At 42.7% G+C, this 20912-nt stretch overlaps 1 protein-coding gene across 1 annotated transcript in view; it reads left to right on the top strand.

The window, feature by feature from the left end:
* Positions 1 to 20912, top strand: part of LOC138355987 (streptococcal hemagglutinin-like) — a 36208-nt gene that overhangs the window by 4600 nt on the left and 10696 nt on the right. The window contains exon 3 of the mRNA XM_069311533.1: positions 8567 to 8712. Within this exon, the coding sequence (XP_069167634.1) occupies positions 8567 to 8712 (146 nt within the window). The remainder of the gene's footprint in view (positions 1 to 8566; positions 8713 to 20912) is intronic.

Below are 20912 nucleotides of genomic sequence, written 5' to 3'. Positions count from 1 at the left end.
GTTCACTTTAAGAGTAGTTAGTAAATGGAATGCACTAGAAAGTGATAAGTGATGTGGTGAGGTTATCTTGAGGTTATCTTGATGATTTCGGGGCTTTAGTGTCCCCGCCGCCCTGTCCTCGACCAGGCCTCCACCCCCAGGAAGCAGCCCGTGATAGCTTGACTAACTCCCAGGTACCTATTTACTGCTAGGAAACAGGAACATCAGGGTGACAGAAACCCTGTCACCCTGATGTTCTGATATGATATATGTAAATGATCTCCCTGACGGTATAGAATCGTTCCTCTCATTGTTTGCTCATGATGCAAAAATTATGAAGAGGATTAAGACAGAGGAAGATAGTAGAAGGCTACAAAAGGACTTAGACTGAATAAATGGTCTGACAAATGGCTTCTAAAGTTTAACCCAAGTAAATGCAAAGTAATGAAACTAGATGGTGGAAACAGGAGGCCAGTCAGGATACAGAATAGGAGATGGAGTACTTGGTGAAACGGACAGAGAGATAGATCCTGGAGTTGACATCACACTAAACCTGTCTCTTAGGCCCCCCACTCCCAAAAAAATAAAATAACATCAGCGGCGTATGCGAGGTTAGCTAACATCAATACTGCCTTCAGAAACCTGTGTAAGGAATCATTCAGAATCTTGTAAACCACATATGTATGACCAATCCTGAAGTACGCGGCCCCAGCATGGAGCCCGCACTTTGTCAAGCAAAGGACGAAGCAAGCACAATTAGTTGAGTATAATAAGGTGAGCACCACACACACACACACACACACACACACACACACACACACACACACACACACACACACACACACACACACACATACACACACACACATACACACACACAGACACACACACACACACACACACACACACACACACACACACACACACACACACGGTAACTACATTCCCTGCATTACTCCATCAGAAGTTCACCAACCACTGGAGAGGGGTGAGAACGGCCTGTACCTCACTCCAAGTCCATTACCTCTCAAAACTTCACTCAACTCGTCCCGACGTAAAAGCAGTTGGAAACACAAAAACTATCTCTCCGCACAAGCCATTTTATCATTGAAACATGAACTCGGAACCTTTGGTCAAATATTTTCCTTATTTTTGTATCATTTATCTTATCTATATCATTATTAACATGAAATATTTTGACATCATTAATCTGCTCAATTTATAGCGAATATATCTTCACATCTGATAATCGTACTTAAGCAAAATTTAATTACTAAACATGGAAAGAAACACAATTGAATTTAAAAGGAATGTATAGTTATTACGAGAAGCAAATATCAAGATAACTGTTACAAGTTATCGTGACCATTTAAGGGTAAACTCATGAATTTGATGTAGTTCTTGGCGTCTTTACCGTCTTTGTACCCTCTTAGTTTACCGTCTTTTTACCCTCTTAGTTTACCGTCTTTTACCCTCTTAGTTTACCGTCTTTTACCCTCTTAGTTTACCGTCTTTTACCCTCTTAGTTTACCGTCTTTTACCCTCTTAGTTTACCGTCTTTTTACCCTCTTAGTTTACCGTCTTTTACCCTCTTAGTTTACCGTCTTTTACCCTCTTAGTTTACCGTCTTTTACCCTCTTAGTTTACCGTCTTTTACCCTCTTAGTTTACCGTCTTTTACCCTCTTAGTTTACCGTCTTTTACCCTCTTAGTTTACCGTCTTTTACCCTCTTAGTTTACCGTCTTTTACCCTCTTAGTTTACCGTCTTTTTACCCTCTTAGTTTACCGTCCTTTACCCTCTTAGTTTACCGTCTTTTTACCCTCTTAGTTTACCGTCTTTTACCCTCTTAGTTTACCGTCTTTTTACCCCTCTTAGTTTACCGTCTTTTACCCTCTTAGTTTACCGTCTTTTACCCTCTTAGTTTACCGTCTTTTACCCTCTTAGTTTACCGTCTTTTACCCTCTTAGTTTACCGTCTTTTACCCTCTTAGTTTACCGTCTTTTACCCTCTTAGTTTACCGTATTTTACCCTCGCTCTAGTAACGTGGGAGAGATCTTTCTATACTCAGTGGGCAGGAAATTGTTCCTCTCCCTGGGTGTTGGTTGGGTCAGTTATCTTTAGGTTATCTTGAGGTGATTTCGGGGCTTAGTGTCCCCGCGGCCCGGTCCTTGACCAGGCCTTCTGTTTGTTACAACACCCTCCCCCCCCCCGGGAAGCAACCCGTAGCAGCTGTCTAATTCCCAGATACCTATTTACTACTAGGCTAGGTAACAGGGTTATCAGGGTGAAAGAAACTCTGCCCATTTGTTCCCACCGGGGATCGTACCCGAACCTCAGGGTTCAAGGGTTCCACAAGAGTGTCCACAGGGCTTCAACTCTTGTCAACACCCCATTATTTGACAGTGTGTTTATGACTTCTTGACAGTCTAACAATTTCCTGTCTATCTATCTATCTCTACTGTATTCGATTTGCGTCGTGTTGACAATTAAGTTATATAATGGTTGTGAGGGAGGATTGGCCGTCTCTGACGCCGTGATGGGGTTCAGCGCCAAGAATTGAAGAATCGATTCCCTCGAAGAATCACCTTGAGTACGTTTGGGTCCGTGTTCGCGTGATAATATCGACCGGGTGTGTACTAGTAAATGTAAAATCGTCTATTGAAGGCTTCTGGAGAGTGCTTAACCCTGACAAAAGTGTCAGCCTTCGTCAGTAGCGTTTTTGTCCTTAATGGAGGCATTATCCAGGCACAGGAAGATTAATTCTCTCCAGTCACGTTATCGTTCGCTGGTAGAATTTACACCTCATCGGTAGAATCAACCTTTAATGGCAGCATTATCTTTCAGTTGCAGCATTATCCTTCAGTGGTAGCATTATCCTTCAGTGGTAGCATTATCCTTCAGTGACAGCATTATCCTTCAGTGGTAGCATTATCCTTCAGTGGCAGCATTATCCTTCAGTGGCAGCATTATCCTTCAGTGACAGCATTATCCTTAAGTGACAGCATTATCCTTCAGTGGCAGCATTATCCTTCAGTGGCAGCATTATCCTTCAGTGGCAGCATTAACCTTTAATGACAGCATTATCCTTCAGTGGCAGCATTACCCTTCAGTGGTAGCATTATCCTTCAGTGGCAGCATTATCCTTCAGTGGCAGCATTAACCTTTAATGGCAGCATTATCCTTCAGTGACAGCATTACCCTTCAGTGGTAGCATTATCCTTCAGTGGTAGCATTATCCTTCAGTGACAGCATTATCCTTCAGTGGTAGCATTATCCTTCAGTGGCAGCATTATCCTTCAGTGGCAGCATTATCCTTCAGTGACAGCATTATCCTTCAGTGACAGCATTATCCTTCAGTGGCAGCATTATCCTTAAGTGGCAGCATTATCCTTCAGTGGCAGCATTAACCTTTAATGACAGCATTATCCTTCAGTGGCAGCATTACCCTTCAGTGGTAGCATTATCCTTCAGTGGCAGCATTATCCTTCAGTGGCAGCATTAACCTTTAATGACAGCATTATCCTTCAGTGGCAGCATTACCCTTCAGTGGTAGCATTATCCTTCAGTGGTAGCATTATCCTTTGGTGGCAGCATTAACCCTCAGTGGCAGCATTAACCTTCAGTGGCAGCATTAACCGTCAGTGGCAGCATTAACCTTCAGTGGCAGCATTAACCGTCAGTGGCAGCATTAACCTTCAGTTGCAGCATTAACCCTCAGTGGCAGCATTAACCCTCAGTGGCAGCATTAACCCTCAGTGGCAGCATTAACCTTCAGTGGCAGCATTAACCTTCAGTGGCAGCATTAACCCTCAGTGGCAGCATTAACCCTCAGTGGCAGCATTAACCCTCAGTGGCAGCATTAACCCTCAGTGGCAGCATTAACCTTCAATGGCAGCATTAACCTTCATCTGTACTGTCTGCACCAGTACAGATGCTAACAGACGTGCGAATGTTGAGAATGATAAGAGTCGAAAGTGCTGGTGGCGATGATAAGGGTCGAAAGTGCTGGTGGCGATGATAAGGGTCAAAAGTGCTGGTGGCGATGATAAGGGTCAAAAGTGCTGGTGGCGATGAGCTGTAGATAGAGGAGCGGCGACGAGAACAGAGGTGAACGTCAGAGGGAGACTTGCCGCTCTGTAGGGCAGTTGTGTTACGACTTCTACGTATATTTTTCCGGGAACTCCCTGCGCCTTAAACCATAAGCAACACGATTCCCAAATCAGCATATTGTTATCGGGTGCCCGGCCACCAGGCGGCGCCCGAGGCCATGGCATGCAATCCGGCACCTTATATATAAACTCCGTCACCCGTGGTACCCAGATAGTGGAAGAGCACCATGGGATCGGAAGCAATTGGGCCTCCCGAGAAAGTCGTAACACTTGACCCCCTCACGGATCACGTCTCCGGCAGCCTGACAAGGCTTCCCGCAGGGGACGCAGACGTGGCGTTGTCCCCCGCAGCAGGCACAGGAGCCGAGGGCCCCCCTGGAACACATCCTTCCTCAACACCATGACCAGGTCCCGATCAACAGAGCCCCCCCCCCCCCAAACTGACGGGGACCCCCTCAGCAAAGTACGTCAGCAGCCACACTCGCTTCAACCTTAGACATTATTAACTCAGACCAGCACTGTATTCCCAGGTTTGCCAGATTAACGCCTCGCTGAAGCTTTATTCCTCGCTAAGAGCTTTATTTCTCACAGCGTTATTCGTTGTTGTCAACGTTATTCCTCGCTGATACCGTTGGCTTTGGTCGCTATCTTTGTGATGGTCAGGTGAGCCGTGTGAGGGCTGGAGGTGGGATGAGGCGACCCGGTGAACAAACAGTCCAGTTCATTGGTTGACCAGACGCTGATGCCCCTGGACGGGGGCTGGTTAGGTCAACAGTGACTCGAGTCACACAGCTGCTCTGTGTGTGTGTGTGTGTGTGTGTGTGCGTGTGTGTGTTGGTGTGTTTGTTTTGTCGCGCGTGTGTGTGTGTGCGAGGGAGTATTAAGAAGATAATTAGGGCGTCCAATTAACCCTTATCTGTTACGCCTCTGGTCTGTAGAACATAAAGATGATGTGTAGAATACCAAGGCTGATAAGATGAGACAATTTAAGTTGTTAGTAATTGGAACTGAAATTAATACAGTTTGCATAAATTTAATTACGTTGGTTAGGGAGCAATCTGTCATTGTAGCCACAATGATCACTGTTCGAAACTATGCAACACGTTTACGAATTGGTTAGTGGCTCTGAACTATTTAATTAGGAGAACCTGTGAGAGCAAATAGAGGATAACACCCGCAAAGTGAGACATAAGTGCATACTTATTAATTACCTTGACAACAAAGGAAGCAAAAATAGAACAGTTCTTATTTAATTAAAAATTAACAAGAAGTGAAACGGAGCTCAACGCTGCCAGACGCACGACAATACACGGCAACTACTGTGACAAGGCATCGTACACCGTAGTACAGAGATAAGACATGTTAGATTGTAGTTCAGAGATAAGACATCGTACATGGTTGTACAGAGATAAGACATCGTACAAGGTAGTACAGAGATAAGACATGTTACACTGTAGTTCAGAGATAAGACATCGTACATGGTAGTACAGAGATAAGACATCGTACACCATAGTACAGAGATAAGACATCGTACACCATAGTACAGAGATAAGACATCGTACACGGTAGTACAGAGATAAGACATCGTACACAGTAGTTCAGAGGAAATACATCATACACTGTAGAATATAGATAAGTCATCGTACACGGTAGTACAGAGATAAGACATCATTCACAGTAGTACCTAAGATAAGACATCGTACACGGTAGTACAGAGATAAGATATCGTACACGGAAGTACAGAGATAAGATATCGTACACAGTAGTATAGAAATAAGACAACGTACACGGTAGTGCAGAGATAAGACATCGTATTGCCTAACTCACTGTGTCAACTGATAAGAGAGATAGTGTGGGCGGTGGAGGGAAAGGAAGTGTATAGACTTAGGAAGGAAGGAAGGAAGTGAATGAAGACCGAGAAGGAAGAATGCTGGAGGATTATAGTAGGTAGCCAGGTATATAAGATAGCCAGGTATATAAGATAGCCAGGTATATAAGATAGCCAGGTATATAAGATAGCCAGGTATAAAAGATAACCTGGTATATAAGATGAAGAAGGTTATCGTGGAGAAAACAGCCAGAGAGTTGAACAGGTGTCCCAAACACTTTGGCTGGACTTCATGCAGGTCAGGCGTTCAATCCCCGACCGTCCAAGTTATTGGACACCATCCCGTCCCACCCCAAGTCCTTATCCTTATCCCTTCCAAGTGTTATATAGTCGTGAGTCCTTGGCGCATTTCCCCTGATATTTCCCTTCACCCTCCCCACGGGTTAACTAACCAACAAGATCGTCCCAAAGACTTGACGCAATTTCCCCAGAAAAATACAGTTCATTTTTCCTCCTTCCTCATTGCGTCACCTGGCAGAGTATTTCTTTTGCTGAATTTTACCTGTTTAAAATATTCATAAGGCTGATGAACTTCAAATTTGCATATCTCGTCCTGACAAAAAAATAAAAAATAGAGTGAAATGTGAGACAAACATATTTGATATTTAACAAAACTTTTTCCGTCTATTTAAACAGATATTTGCGATTACAAAAAAATTAAGATTATTTAAAATAAAGACAGGTCATTTAAAATGAGCATCAGATACAGCAATATAGGAAAATACGATTTACATGATTCAATCACATTCTCAAAGAGAATTTGTGTCACGGTAGTGACTTGTTTCACGCAGTTTTTCTTTCAATTAGTGTCTATTAATCTTGTTTAAATTACCAATCAAGCTGTCAATGTAATCAATCAGAGGTTTAATATAACAATGTGCTTTAATACACTTACTAAGCCCTCTCATCTCATTTTTCTCTTGCAATATATTTGTTATCATTTATCAATTCTGATAGAAATTACCTACTTAATATTATCTGTTAGATTAAGGACCTGCCCGAAACGCTGCGCGTACTAGATGGCTTTACAAGATTGTAAATACTGTACTATTCAATGTATTCTCACAAACCCAATGTACCTTCTTGTATATATAATAAATAAATAAATAAATAAATAAATAAATAAATAAATAAATAAATAAATAAATAAATAAGTTACACTAAAAATAATGTAACGAATTTGTTCCCACAACTTCTTCCATTCCGTTCCACATGTTTCCGGCTCTGAGACCGGAAAAGTTCTTTCCTATTTCTCTGTGACTTATTAGTGTTTCCCGTTCCCTATTATGTGCTTTCGTTCAAATGTTTCTTAAGTTGCACATTGCATCTATATTTATTTTGTTATGTCTTCTTTGTATCATGTAGATCGTTATCATGTCTGCCCTGCTTTTTCTTTCCTCCAACGCAGTGAGTTTCAGTTGCCAATCTTCATAGCTTAGTTCCTTAAATCAGGAACGAGTCTTGCTGGATATTTTGGGTCCATTTCTAGTTTGATGTTGTGTTCCTTTAAGTAGAGGTTCCATGCGGGTGAAGCATACTCAATAATGAGTCTTTGTCCATGTTCCTGAAGGATTACGAGACGTTTATCAGTATGGCACACACAGCTGTTGTTATTCTGCTGATATGTGTCCTCAGGTGATAGATCTCAAATTATGTCCCCGTCCGCTTACCTTATCTTATTCAGAAGCTAGAAGTTGCCTTCCTTCATCTTATACTGTATATGAGGTCTTCAGTCTCCAAATCCTATCCTCAAAACCTTGCATTTGGCAGGGTTAAAGTCTAGTAACCATTTCTTTAACAATCTCTGGAGATTGTCTTGTTTATCTTGCATTACAGTCTTCATCTCGGTCGTCAGTCTCCAAATCCTATCCTCAAAACCTTGCCTTTGGCAGGGTTAAAGTCTAGTAACCATTTCTTAAACAATCTCTGGAGATTGTCTTGTTTATCTTGCATTACAGTCTTCATCTGTTCTGATTCTCTTCATTAGCTTAGGATCATCATCAAGCACTAATACCAATGAGCTTACTTTCCATGTAAGATCGCTTACGCACATTAGGAAGAGGATGCATGGGCCATAATACGACAGGTATTCCATCTATTACCTCTCTCCATTCTATTCCATCTATTACCTCTCTCCATTTTGCCCCCTCTCACCTTACTAGGCCGTTTTAGCTTTTTCATGAAAGGTATTCCTTCACCCACCTAGGTACTCTTCGCGATACACCAACCTGTATTTTTCTAGCTTGTATAGATCTATCTGCTTGTATAGATCATGTCGATTATGAGTAATAGTTTCAAACGTTTTCTTGCAATCCACGAAAACGCAGTCGGCTCTCTCTAGCCTGTTTAACTTCGCCATATTGTCATAGAACTCTAATAAGCTGCTCAAGCAGGGTGTTTACTTCGCTGAATCCACGTTTATGATTGGAATCAAAACTGATCCATTTTAAATGATCAACGCTCTTATATACAATCTCTTTAACATCTTACAGCAAATACTTGTAAGCAATATTGGTCTGTAGTTTAGTGGCTCCTGTCGTCCCCCTTTCTTGAATATAGCTTGCACACATGCCACTTTCCAAATTTCAGGTAGTTCCCCCGATTCCAGAGAGGAGTTGAAGGTTATAGCAAAGGGTCAAAATCACTGCTGCACCTATTTGTACTCATCTATATGTGCGTTCAGCATGTGTACAAGTATCTCTTCGCTGTCAGGAAGCGAAATAAATTCTCATATGGTATGCAGTAAAGCAAATAAAGCAAAATATATTCAGATGGGAAATAGTTAATGGTTTCATCATCAGTGTTTTGAGGGACTGTCACTCAGAGTAATTTATAGTGTCTTATTAACTATTTTTCTTAAAGAGGGGAGAGTATGGCAGACTTTTACCCAGTAGGAAAGGGAGGGAGATTAGGAGAAAGTGAAGTGAGAGTTTGTGCTGCGAAAGTGTGTTAGAGTGTTTGATGTAAGTGTGACTGGTGTGAGAGTGGGTGGTGTGGGAGTGGGTGGTGTGGGAGTGGGTGGTGTGAGAATGTATGTTGAGAGAGTGTGTGGTGTGAGAGTGTGTGGTATGAGAGTGTGTGGTATGAGAGTGTGTGGTGTGAGAGTGTGTGGTGTGAGAGTGTGTGGTGTGAGAGTGTGTGGTGTGAGAGTGTGTGGTATGAGAGTGTGTGGTATGAGAGTGTGTGGTGTGAGAGTGTGTGGTGTGAGAGTGTGTGGTGTGAGAGTGTGTGGTGTGAGAGTGTTTGGTGTAAGTGAGAGTGGTGTGGAAAGTGTGTGATAAGAGGTAGGGTAGTGTATGAATAGCGTGAACGGAGAAAGAGAGAGAGAGAGAGAGAGAGAGAGAGAGAGAGAGAGAGAGAGAGAGAGAGAGAGAGAGAGAGAGAGAGAGAGAGAGAGAGAGAGCACAGCTGCTCCACATTACCCACCAACACGCTCAACACGGCTGGCTGGCCACCATTGGTATGCAGATTACTCTAATTTGCAGGAAAGAGCAGAACTTCCTTATTAGCTCAGTCTTACTCTTGCTGGGCAGCGAGACACATTTTATAATACAGATCCTTTCTGGTGGATTTCATCTTTTGTTTTTAATTTTTTATTTCCTTATCAAACTATTATCTTTCTACTCTCTCGTTCGTTTATCTATCCTTATCTATGCTTATTTATAAATTCAATTAGATGCCTGCTTAGTGTCCGTGTACAATAATGCCCAATGATGTGTAACGTTCATTCAGCGTTGAATCAAAGTAGATGATGTCGAATCAACGATGATAACATTATACTTGTATACTGTGCTCACTGAGTTGTTACTCTAGCAAGACTTAGATAATCTTCACACACCTGTTAAAGTGCTGAGCGCATTCAAATTAATCGGTCCTGCATATTATAATTCCCATAATCAATATATAATGCCATTTAAGGCTTTTATAAGTTAAAAGGTGATCCCCGTATTACATGCTTTCCTGTTAAAGGTATTTATATGATCGGGGCGGCCATTTACAAATCTCGTACAACTCAGTCTTAGGGGAACTTTTCAAACAGCAGTGAACAGAGATATGAATTAATAATATGTAAACATTCAAGGCTTAAATTATTCAGTTTGCAGCTGTTTACTGCCTGAGCAATGCACTCAGTGCAATGCGATTATAAATTGTATCAGATCAGATGTATCAGAAAATCAGATCGCTTTGCAAAAGGGTGGTAGTGACACACACACACACACACACACACGCCTATCTTCATTACATTACATTTGCTTGGGTTAAACTCTAGCAACCATTTGTTCGACTATTCCTTCAGCTTGTCTAGGTCTTCTTGAAGCCTCAAGCAGTCCTCCTCTGTCTTAATCCTTCTCATAATTTTGGCATCGGCAGCAAATATTGAGAGAAATGAATCTGTACCCTCCGGGAGATCATTTACATATATCAGAAACAAGATAGGACCGAGTACAGAGCCCTGTGGGACTCCACTAGTGACTTCACGCCAATCCTAGGTCTCACCCCTCACCGTAACTCTGCTTTCTATTGCTTTGGTACTCCCTTATCCACTGGAGCACCTTACCAGCTACACCTGCCTGTCTCTCCAGTTTATGTACCAGCCTCTTATGCGGTACTGTGTCAAAGGCTTTCCGACAATCCAAGAACATGCAGTCCGCCCAGCTCCTGATGTGTTGGGAGCTGTGAGTTCCTGGTTTTCCCCTCTCGTCCTGCGCCTCTTCCTTGCTTCTGCCGCCATGGCTCTCTACTCCCTCGTCATGTCCCTTTGGAGGAATACTTTTTTTAAATCTCCCACATGTTGCAGGTGGCTTTTCCTTTTAGAATCAATTCCTTTGTGTTCTTGTTTGCAAACACTATCTTTAACACACGATCTCGGTCTTTGTTGTACCAGCCTAGCCTGAAAACCTTCTCAATTCTATGGTCAGCCCCTTCCATTTCTAGAGTGGCATTATTGTGGCATTCTCTTTCAGTATACTATTTCCGCCTTCTCCCTGGATGATTATCTGAGTCTCAGCATCAACACTGTTCTATTTGAGGGTTCGAATCTCCTCCTTTGCTGCTGTCAGCTCTCTTTTTCAGGTTGCTTATTTCATTTTTCATTTCCTGCATCATTTCTTGCATCTCACTCTTGATATTCTCCACAAACTGGGCCAACATTTCATTTATTTCATCACCTTGACTTTTCCTTGTTCCAATGTTTGTGTGTGTGTGTTTGTGTGTGTACTCACCTAGTTGTACTCACCTAGTTGTGTTTGCGGGGAATGAGCTCTGGCTCTTTGGTCCCTCCTCTCAACCGTCAATCAACAGGTGTACAGATTCCTGAGCCTATTGGGCTCTATCATATCTACACTTGAAACTGTGTATGGAGTCAGCCTCCACCACATCACTTCCTAATGCATTCCATTTGTCAACCACTCTGACACTAAAAAAGTTCTTTCTAATATCTCTGTGGCTCATTTGGGCACTCAGTTTCCACCTGTGTCCCCTAGTGTGTGTGCCCCTTGTGTTAAATAGCCTGTCTTTATCTACCCTATCAATTCCCTTCAGAATCTTGAATGTGGTGATCATGTGTGTGTGTGTGTGTGTGTGTGTGTGCGCGCGTGAAAAAAATAGTAGTTAGTAACAGTTAATTGATTGACAGTTGAGAGGCGTGGCAAAAGAACAAAGCTCAACCCCCGCTAGCACATATAGCTGGATACAACTAGGTGAATACATATTCATTTCCTCACATGCTCTAAACATCTCCACATATCTACCTGATGCAGGAAATCGGCTTTTTCACCGCCTGAGGCTCAGGTGTCCAGACGCCACTTCATTATAAAATCAGAATTTTTGGGACGGGGTTCGGAAGAGTGATCTTGCAGGTGCAGGTGGCGGCCAATTAAGTACCTGAGAAAAATGTGATCATTATTTTGTGTCCTTGACTGAGACCCCTTACACTGGACGCTTCCGTAATTGCCTCTTCCTTCTATTTTCTGCTAATTCTTTGTTTTCCGCTATTTTTTTTATCTTCTCCTTTCTAGTTACCGTGATTATCGCCGCTGTTGACAACGAACGACAAGTTCGGGTCAACAGATTTCTTATATATATATACTGCCACCCATTGTAAGGTAGTGCTAGGCTCGCTGGCATCCTGATTAGTTAGAGCTGCCAGGAATGACTGACGGGAAGACACCTCTGTTACATTACTGACGGGAGGACACCTCTGTTACATTACTATATATATATATATATATATATATATATATATATATATATATATATATATATATATATATATATATATATATATATATATGTGCGGAAAAACCACAAAGAAATGTGAGAGATGAACGTTTCGGCCTGTTAAAGCCGTTGTCATTTGTTATCACCATTTGTTTCTGCCTCGTGCGGGAATCGAACTCGCGCCACAGAATTAAGAGTCCTGCGCGCTATCCACCAGGCTACGAGGCCCCCCTAGATGGAGAGGGTGTGTGAGGAGAGAGGGAACGATGATGGAAGACGTCGCTAAGTGAGAGAGAGGGAGTCTAATGAGGAAGGGCAAGATAGAGGGAGACTATGGTAATGGGGTCTCGTAGCCTGGTGGATAGCGCGCAGGACTCGTAATTCTGTGGCGCGGGTTCGATTCCCGCACGAGGCGGAAACAAATGGGCAAAGTTTCTTTCCCTGAATGCCCCTGTTACCTAGCAGTAAATAGGTACCTGGGTGTTAGTCAGCTGTCACGGGTTGCTTCCTGGGGGGAGGCCTGGTCGAGGACCGGTCCGCGGGGACACTAAAACCCCGAAATCATCTCAAGATAACCTCAAGATAACCCAGGAACGGTGAGCACCCGGCAGGAACATGGTAAGTTGCCAGAGGGTTTCCGCTGAGAGAGAGGAGCGTCGAGTTATTGGGAAGGGAGAAGGGCCGTGTTATGAGAGCACCAGTGGACGGACATCCAGTATGCAAATCTAAAGCTCCTGGGCACTAACCCAGTGATGGATGACACGGGGAATGTGACGGGCGAGCCAAGGCACGTTCTGGAAACCTAAAAAGAAAATACTGAAAACGTTATATTATTTCTTCATAACGTGTGTGGATGAGTTGTTTAGCACAATTTTTTGTTTACCTCTGTCGTCTATTTCGTGAAATTGTAGAAAATAATTTAGAGGGAAGGGAAATATTAAAGGGAAACAAATTCACGGCTCTTCTCTCTCTCTCTCTTTCTCCATGCCCAACCACTTGGGCTGGACGGTAGAGGGAACGTCTCGCTCCATGCAGGTCGGCGTTCAATCCCCGGCCGTCTAAGTGATTGGTCACCATTCCTTCCACCCGTCCCATCCCAAATCCTTATCCAAATCCTTATTATTTTTGCTGTAGTATAGAAGTCTATGTTGCCGTTTAAAATTTCGATTTTTTCTTTTGTTAAACTGCTTTATTACTTTGCATTCATGAATGTGGCTAGCTGCCTATACCATTTGTATGCACATTGTATGTTTCTAAGTTTAAGTAATAAAAATATTCTGCAATAACTTTTATTAAATGACTTCAATTAGTTGTGGTGTGTGGCCCTCGTGTCAACACAAATGTGGCCCATATGGCCCTCGGGGGGCCCTCAGTTGTGGTGTGGCCGTCAAGACAACTCAAATGTGGCCCATATGGCCCTCGGGGGACCTCAGGTGTGGTGTGTGGCCCTCATGACAACACAAATGTGGCCCAGACGGCCCCCGGGGGCCCTCAGTTTTGGTGTGTGGCCCTCATGACAACACAAATGTGGCCCAGATGGCGCTCGGGGGACCCTCAGTTGGACATGCCTGAATTATAAGGAATAAGATGAGCTCGGAGTGAAGTGTGTGTACCAGAGCCTTCATGTGATCAGTTGACCTGATCTTCCTTGTAAACTATTGAGCAAACAAGTTCCAGATGCGAGGCAGAGATAGAGACTATTGGCTCTCTCTCTCTCTTTCTCTCTCTCTCTCTCTCTCTCTCTCTCTCTCTCTCTCTCTCTCTCTCTCTCTCTCTCTCTCTCTCTCTCTCTCTCTCTCTCTCTCTCTCTCTCTCTCTCTCCCTCTCTCTCTCTCTCTCTCTCTCTCTCTCTCTCTCTCTCTCTCTCTCTCTCCCTCTCTCTCTCTCTCTCTCTCTCTCTCTCTCTCTCTCTCTCTCTCTCTCTCTCTCTCTCTCTCTCTCTCTCTCTCTCTCTCTCTCTCTCTCTCTCCCTCTCTCTCCCTCTCTCTCTCTCTCTCTCTCTCTCTCTCTCTCTCTCACGCACACTTACAAATACATCCATATCCTACATCAGCCCTGTACAGTAATCAAATTCATCGTCCTTTGGTCTCTAACAGTGTCCAAATCAAAGTTCGAGAAAGATTTCCTTCTGCTTATACAACAGGCAGTTAGGAGGCACGCAGAGTCCCCTCTCTCTCTATCTCCTCACTATTTGTTTACATTATTGTTTTCGACAGCACCGCCACACCGTTCCTCCCTAGTGGCAAAACTATATATTGAGTTGTGGCTCGCCAATTACACAAAATTTCCAACGAGGCTGGAGGGAGGGTTCGCCAATACTGACAGGGGAGCGTACGCCAATGTATTTCAGGGTAGAAAGTTCGATCTTCACGAACTCAATTACAACGCGGGTGACCTGGTGGTCCTTCTGTACCACACCCACCCTCGCTCCACTCCATCCCGAGTCCCCCTGACCAGCACCTGCGCTAATTGGCGTGTAGGTTCGGCTGTGGGTTATTCTGACAGTAGGTTCCCATTCTTCAGCTGGAAGTGAGGGTGAGGGTGCGCCGAGTGGCCCTCGACCCTGAAGCGGCCTCAACTCCAGTAGGGTGAGAAATTGTGATGGTGTTGCTTTCCAGGCCTTTAGAACAGGAACTGTGATTCTGTGTTATTTTCTTTCATTTCGTTGTTCTAGCATGGGATCTAAGCCGTACGTAATCGGTTCAGCAGCACGATCTTGAGGTTATCTTGAGGTTATCTTGAGATGATTTCGGGGCTTTTTAGTGTCCCCGCGGCCCGGTCCTCGACCAGGCCTCCACCCCCAGGAAGCAGCCCGTGACAGCTGACTAACACCCAGGTACCTATTTTACTGCTAGGTAACAGAGGCATAGGGTGAAAGAAACTCTACCCATTGTTTCTCGCCGGCGCCTGGGATCGAACCCAGGACCACAGGATCACAAGTCCAGCGTGATGTCCGCTCGGCCGACCGGCTCCCCTCGCAATTTTCGAGGTATCGCAATTTTCGTATGAAACCCTCTAAAATTGTTGTAAATTCTTAAATAATGAGAAATACTATATGCAAATCAATCTGTAGGTATAAGTACTTGAGTCAAAGATAAAATATTGGCGTGAATATAGCAGCAATGAGATTAACATTTTGATGTTTTAAATTTGCATATGAGGTGTTCACAAAGAGCTTCCTGAATTGTTAAATATTGCCATGTGGTACACAGATCTGCCCGTGTGTCTCAGGAAATGAAGAGTAATTAAGGATTTGTCTAACATTATTGAAGGATGCCACAGTGTAATGGCTATTCCCGGGAGACCGGGCAATAAACCTATTGACAATGAGTTTGAGAGGCAAGTAATGGTGCTTCATGTTTATTTGAAATTGATATGCGGCTTCGGTCTAGTTCTCATATTGGTGATACATACTGAATCAAGTTGATTTATTTTCTTTAATTTTAATACGTATTAACTGTGATTGCTACAATAGTTTCTAGTGAAAATCGCAATGTTAAGTTCATGAGGGCACTCTGTTGAGGAAGACAATTGGGAATAGACAGCAACTGACTGAGAAAGAATATTTCTGTTAAGATTCACCTTATATATTGTATCTCACTTATGGCAACTTTTGGAGTTTGCTAGTAATTGTTGATATTCTTAAGTGCTTTATTTAAATATTCTAATGCCAATGTAACATTGCCAATGCAGTTGCCAACAGTAATGTTAATGTCTTAGAAAACTAGAGGTTGGGCAACCCCGCCCGGGCGCGAGGAACCGCCTCTACAGGTTTACATCAGTCGAATATTCCACTGATATATATATATATATATATATATATATATATATATATATATATATATATATATATATATATATATATATATATATATATATAAATATATATATATATATATAAATATATATATATATATTTACTAGATGGAGTTCCCGGCGATGCCCGGGACCTAGTGCTTGGGTCGATCAAAGAAAAATTGATGAAGAAAGACCAATAACTTATGGAAATGTACATTGACCAGCGGTATCCGAATGTATATCAACGCATCCCACAACCTGGTATGTTAGCGGATATATTTCACAAAGTCACGCCCCAGCATCATCGGGATCACTATTGGAGCTGGCAACATCTAAATGGGAGAAAATAGGACGATCCTTACCCATCCATGTTGGGCATCTACCCCTCAGTAATTACTGAGCAAAGTTGGACAAAGTAAACATCTAGCCTCCAGCCTCGGACAGAGAGCAATGGAACAAACATAAATTATATTTTAAAGATACAGAGTATCTCCATTTACAATTCTTCAATTTATTACTTATGTATTGTTAGATTGTATAATGTCCTTTTAATTCAGGTAGTGCATGGTGTGTGTGTTACTTGCGTTCATTCTAGTTAGTATTGAAGCGTTCACCTGGCGTTCAGTTGGGAGGTGTGGAGCTGAGTCTTTTCTGGGGAGATGATAGGTCACTACCTAATGGATATTATGTCCCATATGTCTCAGTAGTAACTGGCCACTTTCTGTGCTGACAGCTGCAATAACAGTTTGTTTGAAGCATTCAAAAATTATATTATTATATACATTGTAGACCACTTGCACGATGGCAGGCTGGTAGTGACCTCTAGTGGTGTAGTAACCTGTGTGGTGACCTGTGTGGTGACCTGTGTGGTGACCTGTGGGGTGACCAGTGTGGTGACCTGTGTGGTGACCTGTGGGGTGACCTGTGTGGTGACCTGTGGGGTGACCTGTGTAGTGACCTGTGTAGTGATAGTTTTAATATAATCGTCTTACAAAGGTGTTTTCCCTCAGATTCTCCTTTTCCCTTTTGATAGGTTTGTTTTCTAACCAAATTGCTGAGGTCCCACACGATCTTTTCAACACGTACTTACAGATATAGCGAGGACGTGTTGGTGAAGGTGTGTCGCACGAAGTTACTATTATGAGGACGGTTAAGAGGCCCAGGAGTATCGACTGTGGTAGTGAACGTGACACAATGATGGGTCTCGTGTGGAGTGAAGACATGCTGGGCACTTTAATACAAAGTGTGTGGGACAGGGAGAGAGACGGAGAGATCATCTCTCTCTTCTTATCAATCCTCTATATTCTCAATCTGAAGCTTCATCTACTACACGCAAGTTATTCGTGAGAATATTTTATTTTAAGATTTTCTTCCCAGTCCTTTTTCGCATTCTGCTTAACCTCTTCTTCCCCTTCCTCATCCTCCTCCTCTTCCTCTTCCTCCTCCTCTTCCTCCTCCTCCTCTTCCTTCTCCTCCTCCTCCTCCTCCTCTTCTCTCTAATCTTCGAGGTGGGCCATCGTTGTCATATATTTCAGCTCAACTCACACCTGTGCATCCCTGGCTGGAGTTGCCAAAGCATCTCATCCGTGTTTTCTGGATCTGGGCGCGTCCCCACTCTCTCGTCTCAATGATCTTCGTGCCATCCCTGACATCTGTCTGTTCCTTTGGGTTCTTTCTTGGATCTTTACCTTGTTGAAAAGACGGATAAATGATAGGGGCAAGCCATCCAGAAGAGCCGTGCATACTGAATATGAGAGAAATTTGTACATCATATAAGGTTTTGCAACCTCTGCTGTCTAGTACGAGCGAGATGCTCCTTAGTAGTGTAGTTTCTTGGCTGCCTTCATTGTTAAGCGGTAAACGTGAATCTTCGTGGTTATAGAAGAATCGAACTACATCACCATGACGTTAACGTCATCAATGAGCAGTTGGGTTTTGCAATTCATCATATGTCGGTCCTAGTTCTTATAGTATATAGTTTTTTTTATCATGGTTGCCTGTGTTTTGCATCAATATATGAGTCATCTTCTACCTGCTATAAATTTATGGAAATATAACTAATGAACAATATAGCAGTTAGCTTGTCCTGTTTTGTATAGCCTCAGCCTCTGGGTTGAGGAGTAGTAGATCAATATATATATATATATATATATATATATATATATATATATATATATATATATATATATATATATATATATATATATATATATATATATATATATATATAGATATACATTAGTGTACGAATGATAGGCTTTTGAAGTAATGTTTTGGCGTCCAGAGTTACATAATCTATGTAAGACTTCAACAACGTTCTTTCTCTGCCCAGTACTAGTCTTTAACAGGTCACTGCATGAAAGCATTGCTAAAGACAACATATACAGTGACCCAATCCTGCCCACTATCAACTGCTTCAAATATGCTGGAAAGGAATAAGAGAAAATTTGTTAAATACGTCACAGGAGATGATTAAAAAATGGGAGACATGACCGCGACATACTTAATTGATCATGGGAACAAAAAGATAGGGACACAACTTATCATCAGATGAATTTCAATGGCAGGACTTTATGAATTTATTTTCAAGTAGTAAAAACTGAAAAACTCATATGAGTGAATTGGTGGCGGAAGATTCCAAAGCCGGATTAATAATTAGGACACAGGCAAAGATCCAAGCGATGAGTTCAACTCTCCTTGGCTTTCAGGGTTATATGACAACTACAAGCTGAGTACACATCTCTCCCAATTCTCCCTAATACTCATGTTCTCGCATTTTTCCCCACCCTTCACTCCCTTCTCTCCCCTTTTCCTCCCTACATTGGCCTATCAATATTTTTCTAGCTCTCCCTCCCCCTACATCTTTCCCTCTGGGTTTGCCCATCCCACTGGTCATGCACCGCGCATCACCAGACCATTTCCCCCTTCCGTTCACCTCAGCCTTCCCCTCCCATCACTCCTTTTTGTAACGTGTCCTTACAGATCCTTTCCTGATCCCACAATTCTTCCCGTCGTTCTCCCTGCCCTCTTCTCTCGTATACTGCGTCCACAGGAAAGTCTTCTCTCACCTATCCCGTCTTTATTAGTCTCTTCGTTCATCAACTGAGACCATAATATTTGCACTTCTCTCTCTTTCTCTCTCTCTCTCTCTCTCTCTCTCTCTCTCTCTCTCTCTCTCTCTCTCTCTCTCTCTCTCTCTCTCTCTCTCTCTCACACACACACTCACCGTCTCACTCTTCCCCCCCTTCCCTTCTCACTTTTACATCAGCTGGGTACACATCAGCTTGTATAGGTTCTCCCCTGGGCGACGGGGCCCTGACAATGTCCCTTTTGTGGAGCGGAGGACCCTGGGGAACCTGGTACTGCTGGCTCTATATATCGGGAGGGAGGTCATCATTCTACTGTTCATCTGTAACGGGTAGTGCTATCATTCTCCTGTTGGTTCATGACAGGGAATTAGTCTCATGTTGGTCTTAAACGGGTTATCTCAAACAGGTATTCGTTTCCACGTTGTTAAATAATAAGAGGAGAGTTATGGTATCGCTGGGTTCTATAACAGGAAGATACTGTTTACGTACAAATATATGAAAGCTGGGAAGAAAAGTCGAACATTATGTTCTTCATAATTGGTAGAAATTTTCACTTTTATTTACACAATGTAATTGCCAAAGATCACTTCGATCTGTAGGAATAAAGTCATAATCGCAACACATAAGAGGGAATAATCTTTATAGAAGAAAAGGCCTGTTCGAGCACCAAACTTTGCAGGGTAACTGGTGGGTGTTTGGGAGGGGTCATAGGCAGACCGATTTTCCAGTCTCACTAGATACTAGACTCAATCCTCACTAGGATTCCCGAGGCCAATTGGTTTCAAAATGAAGGTTAAATGTTTTCTTCTCTTAATAAGTTTATTTACTGATGAAGACAGTGTGTGAGCTGTAGATGATTACAATGATGTAGGGAAGGTGGTGAAGGGTAGGGAAGGTGGTGAAGGGTAGGGAAGGTGGTGAAGAGTAGGGAAGGTAGGGAAGGTGCTGAAGGGTAGGGAAGGTGAGGAAGGGTAGGGAAGGTGGTGAAGGGTAGGGAAGGTAGGGAAGGTGGTGAAGGGTAGGGAAGGTGGTGAGGGGTAGGGAAGGTGGTGAGGGGTAGGGTAGGTAGTGAAGTGTAAGGAAGGTAGTGAAGAGTAAGGATGGTGGTGATGGGTAAGGTTGGTGATGATGGGTAATGAAGTGGTGATGGGTAAGGAAGGTAGTGAAGAGTAGGAAAGGTGGTGAACCGAAGCTGTGTGGCTGTCACCCGAGCAACACAATGTTTCACCTCAAGTATTAGTTTTAGAAACTATAAGAATAAGAAGCAGGTTTCTAGTCCTGTGGTAATCCTTGGAGGAAACAGAACAATAACCTTGAAAACATATATATGAAGTCTGTCGTAAGTCAATAATTAGTGTTAATAAATTTTGTTGGCAATAAGTTTATTGCATATGATGTTCTATAATCAAAGGTTATAACTTAAGAATAACATTTATAATAACTAGAAAAATTGTAGATTCCTGAATTATTGATATCTGAAAAGTCTATTTAAGTGCCCCTGCTGCAAGAAATAACATTTTTACATTTTTCTCTCCTTTTATCGCCTGTAAGATCTTATTTAATTAATGAGATATTAAGTGAAATCCTTCATCTCACGTAGATGGAATATAATATATACATAAATATACGTCACAGTCACCCGAAAGAAGTTAGTCCACGATTCATGAGAGGTTAACGTGTCTGCGCTCTGCTGAACGTTGGATGGGGGAGGGTCTTATATTTTATGAACCAGACTGAGGAGGACAAAAACACCCCAGCTGTTGGCCACGAAGGTTCCTGTTTACGGGAACGCTTGTCATCTTATGTGGTGAATGTCCTCTCGTGGCCGC

This window comes from Procambarus clarkii, chromosome 70 (assembly GCF_040958095.1).
Source record: "Procambarus clarkii isolate CNS0578487 chromosome 70, FALCON_Pclarkii_2.0, whole genome shotgun sequence".
Lineage (NCBI taxonomy): Eukaryota > Metazoa > Arthropoda > Malacostraca > Decapoda > Cambaridae > Procambarus > Procambarus clarkii.
The sequence above is the reverse complement of the archived record's forward strand: the minus strand, read 5'-3'. Positions and strand labels throughout refer to the sequence as shown.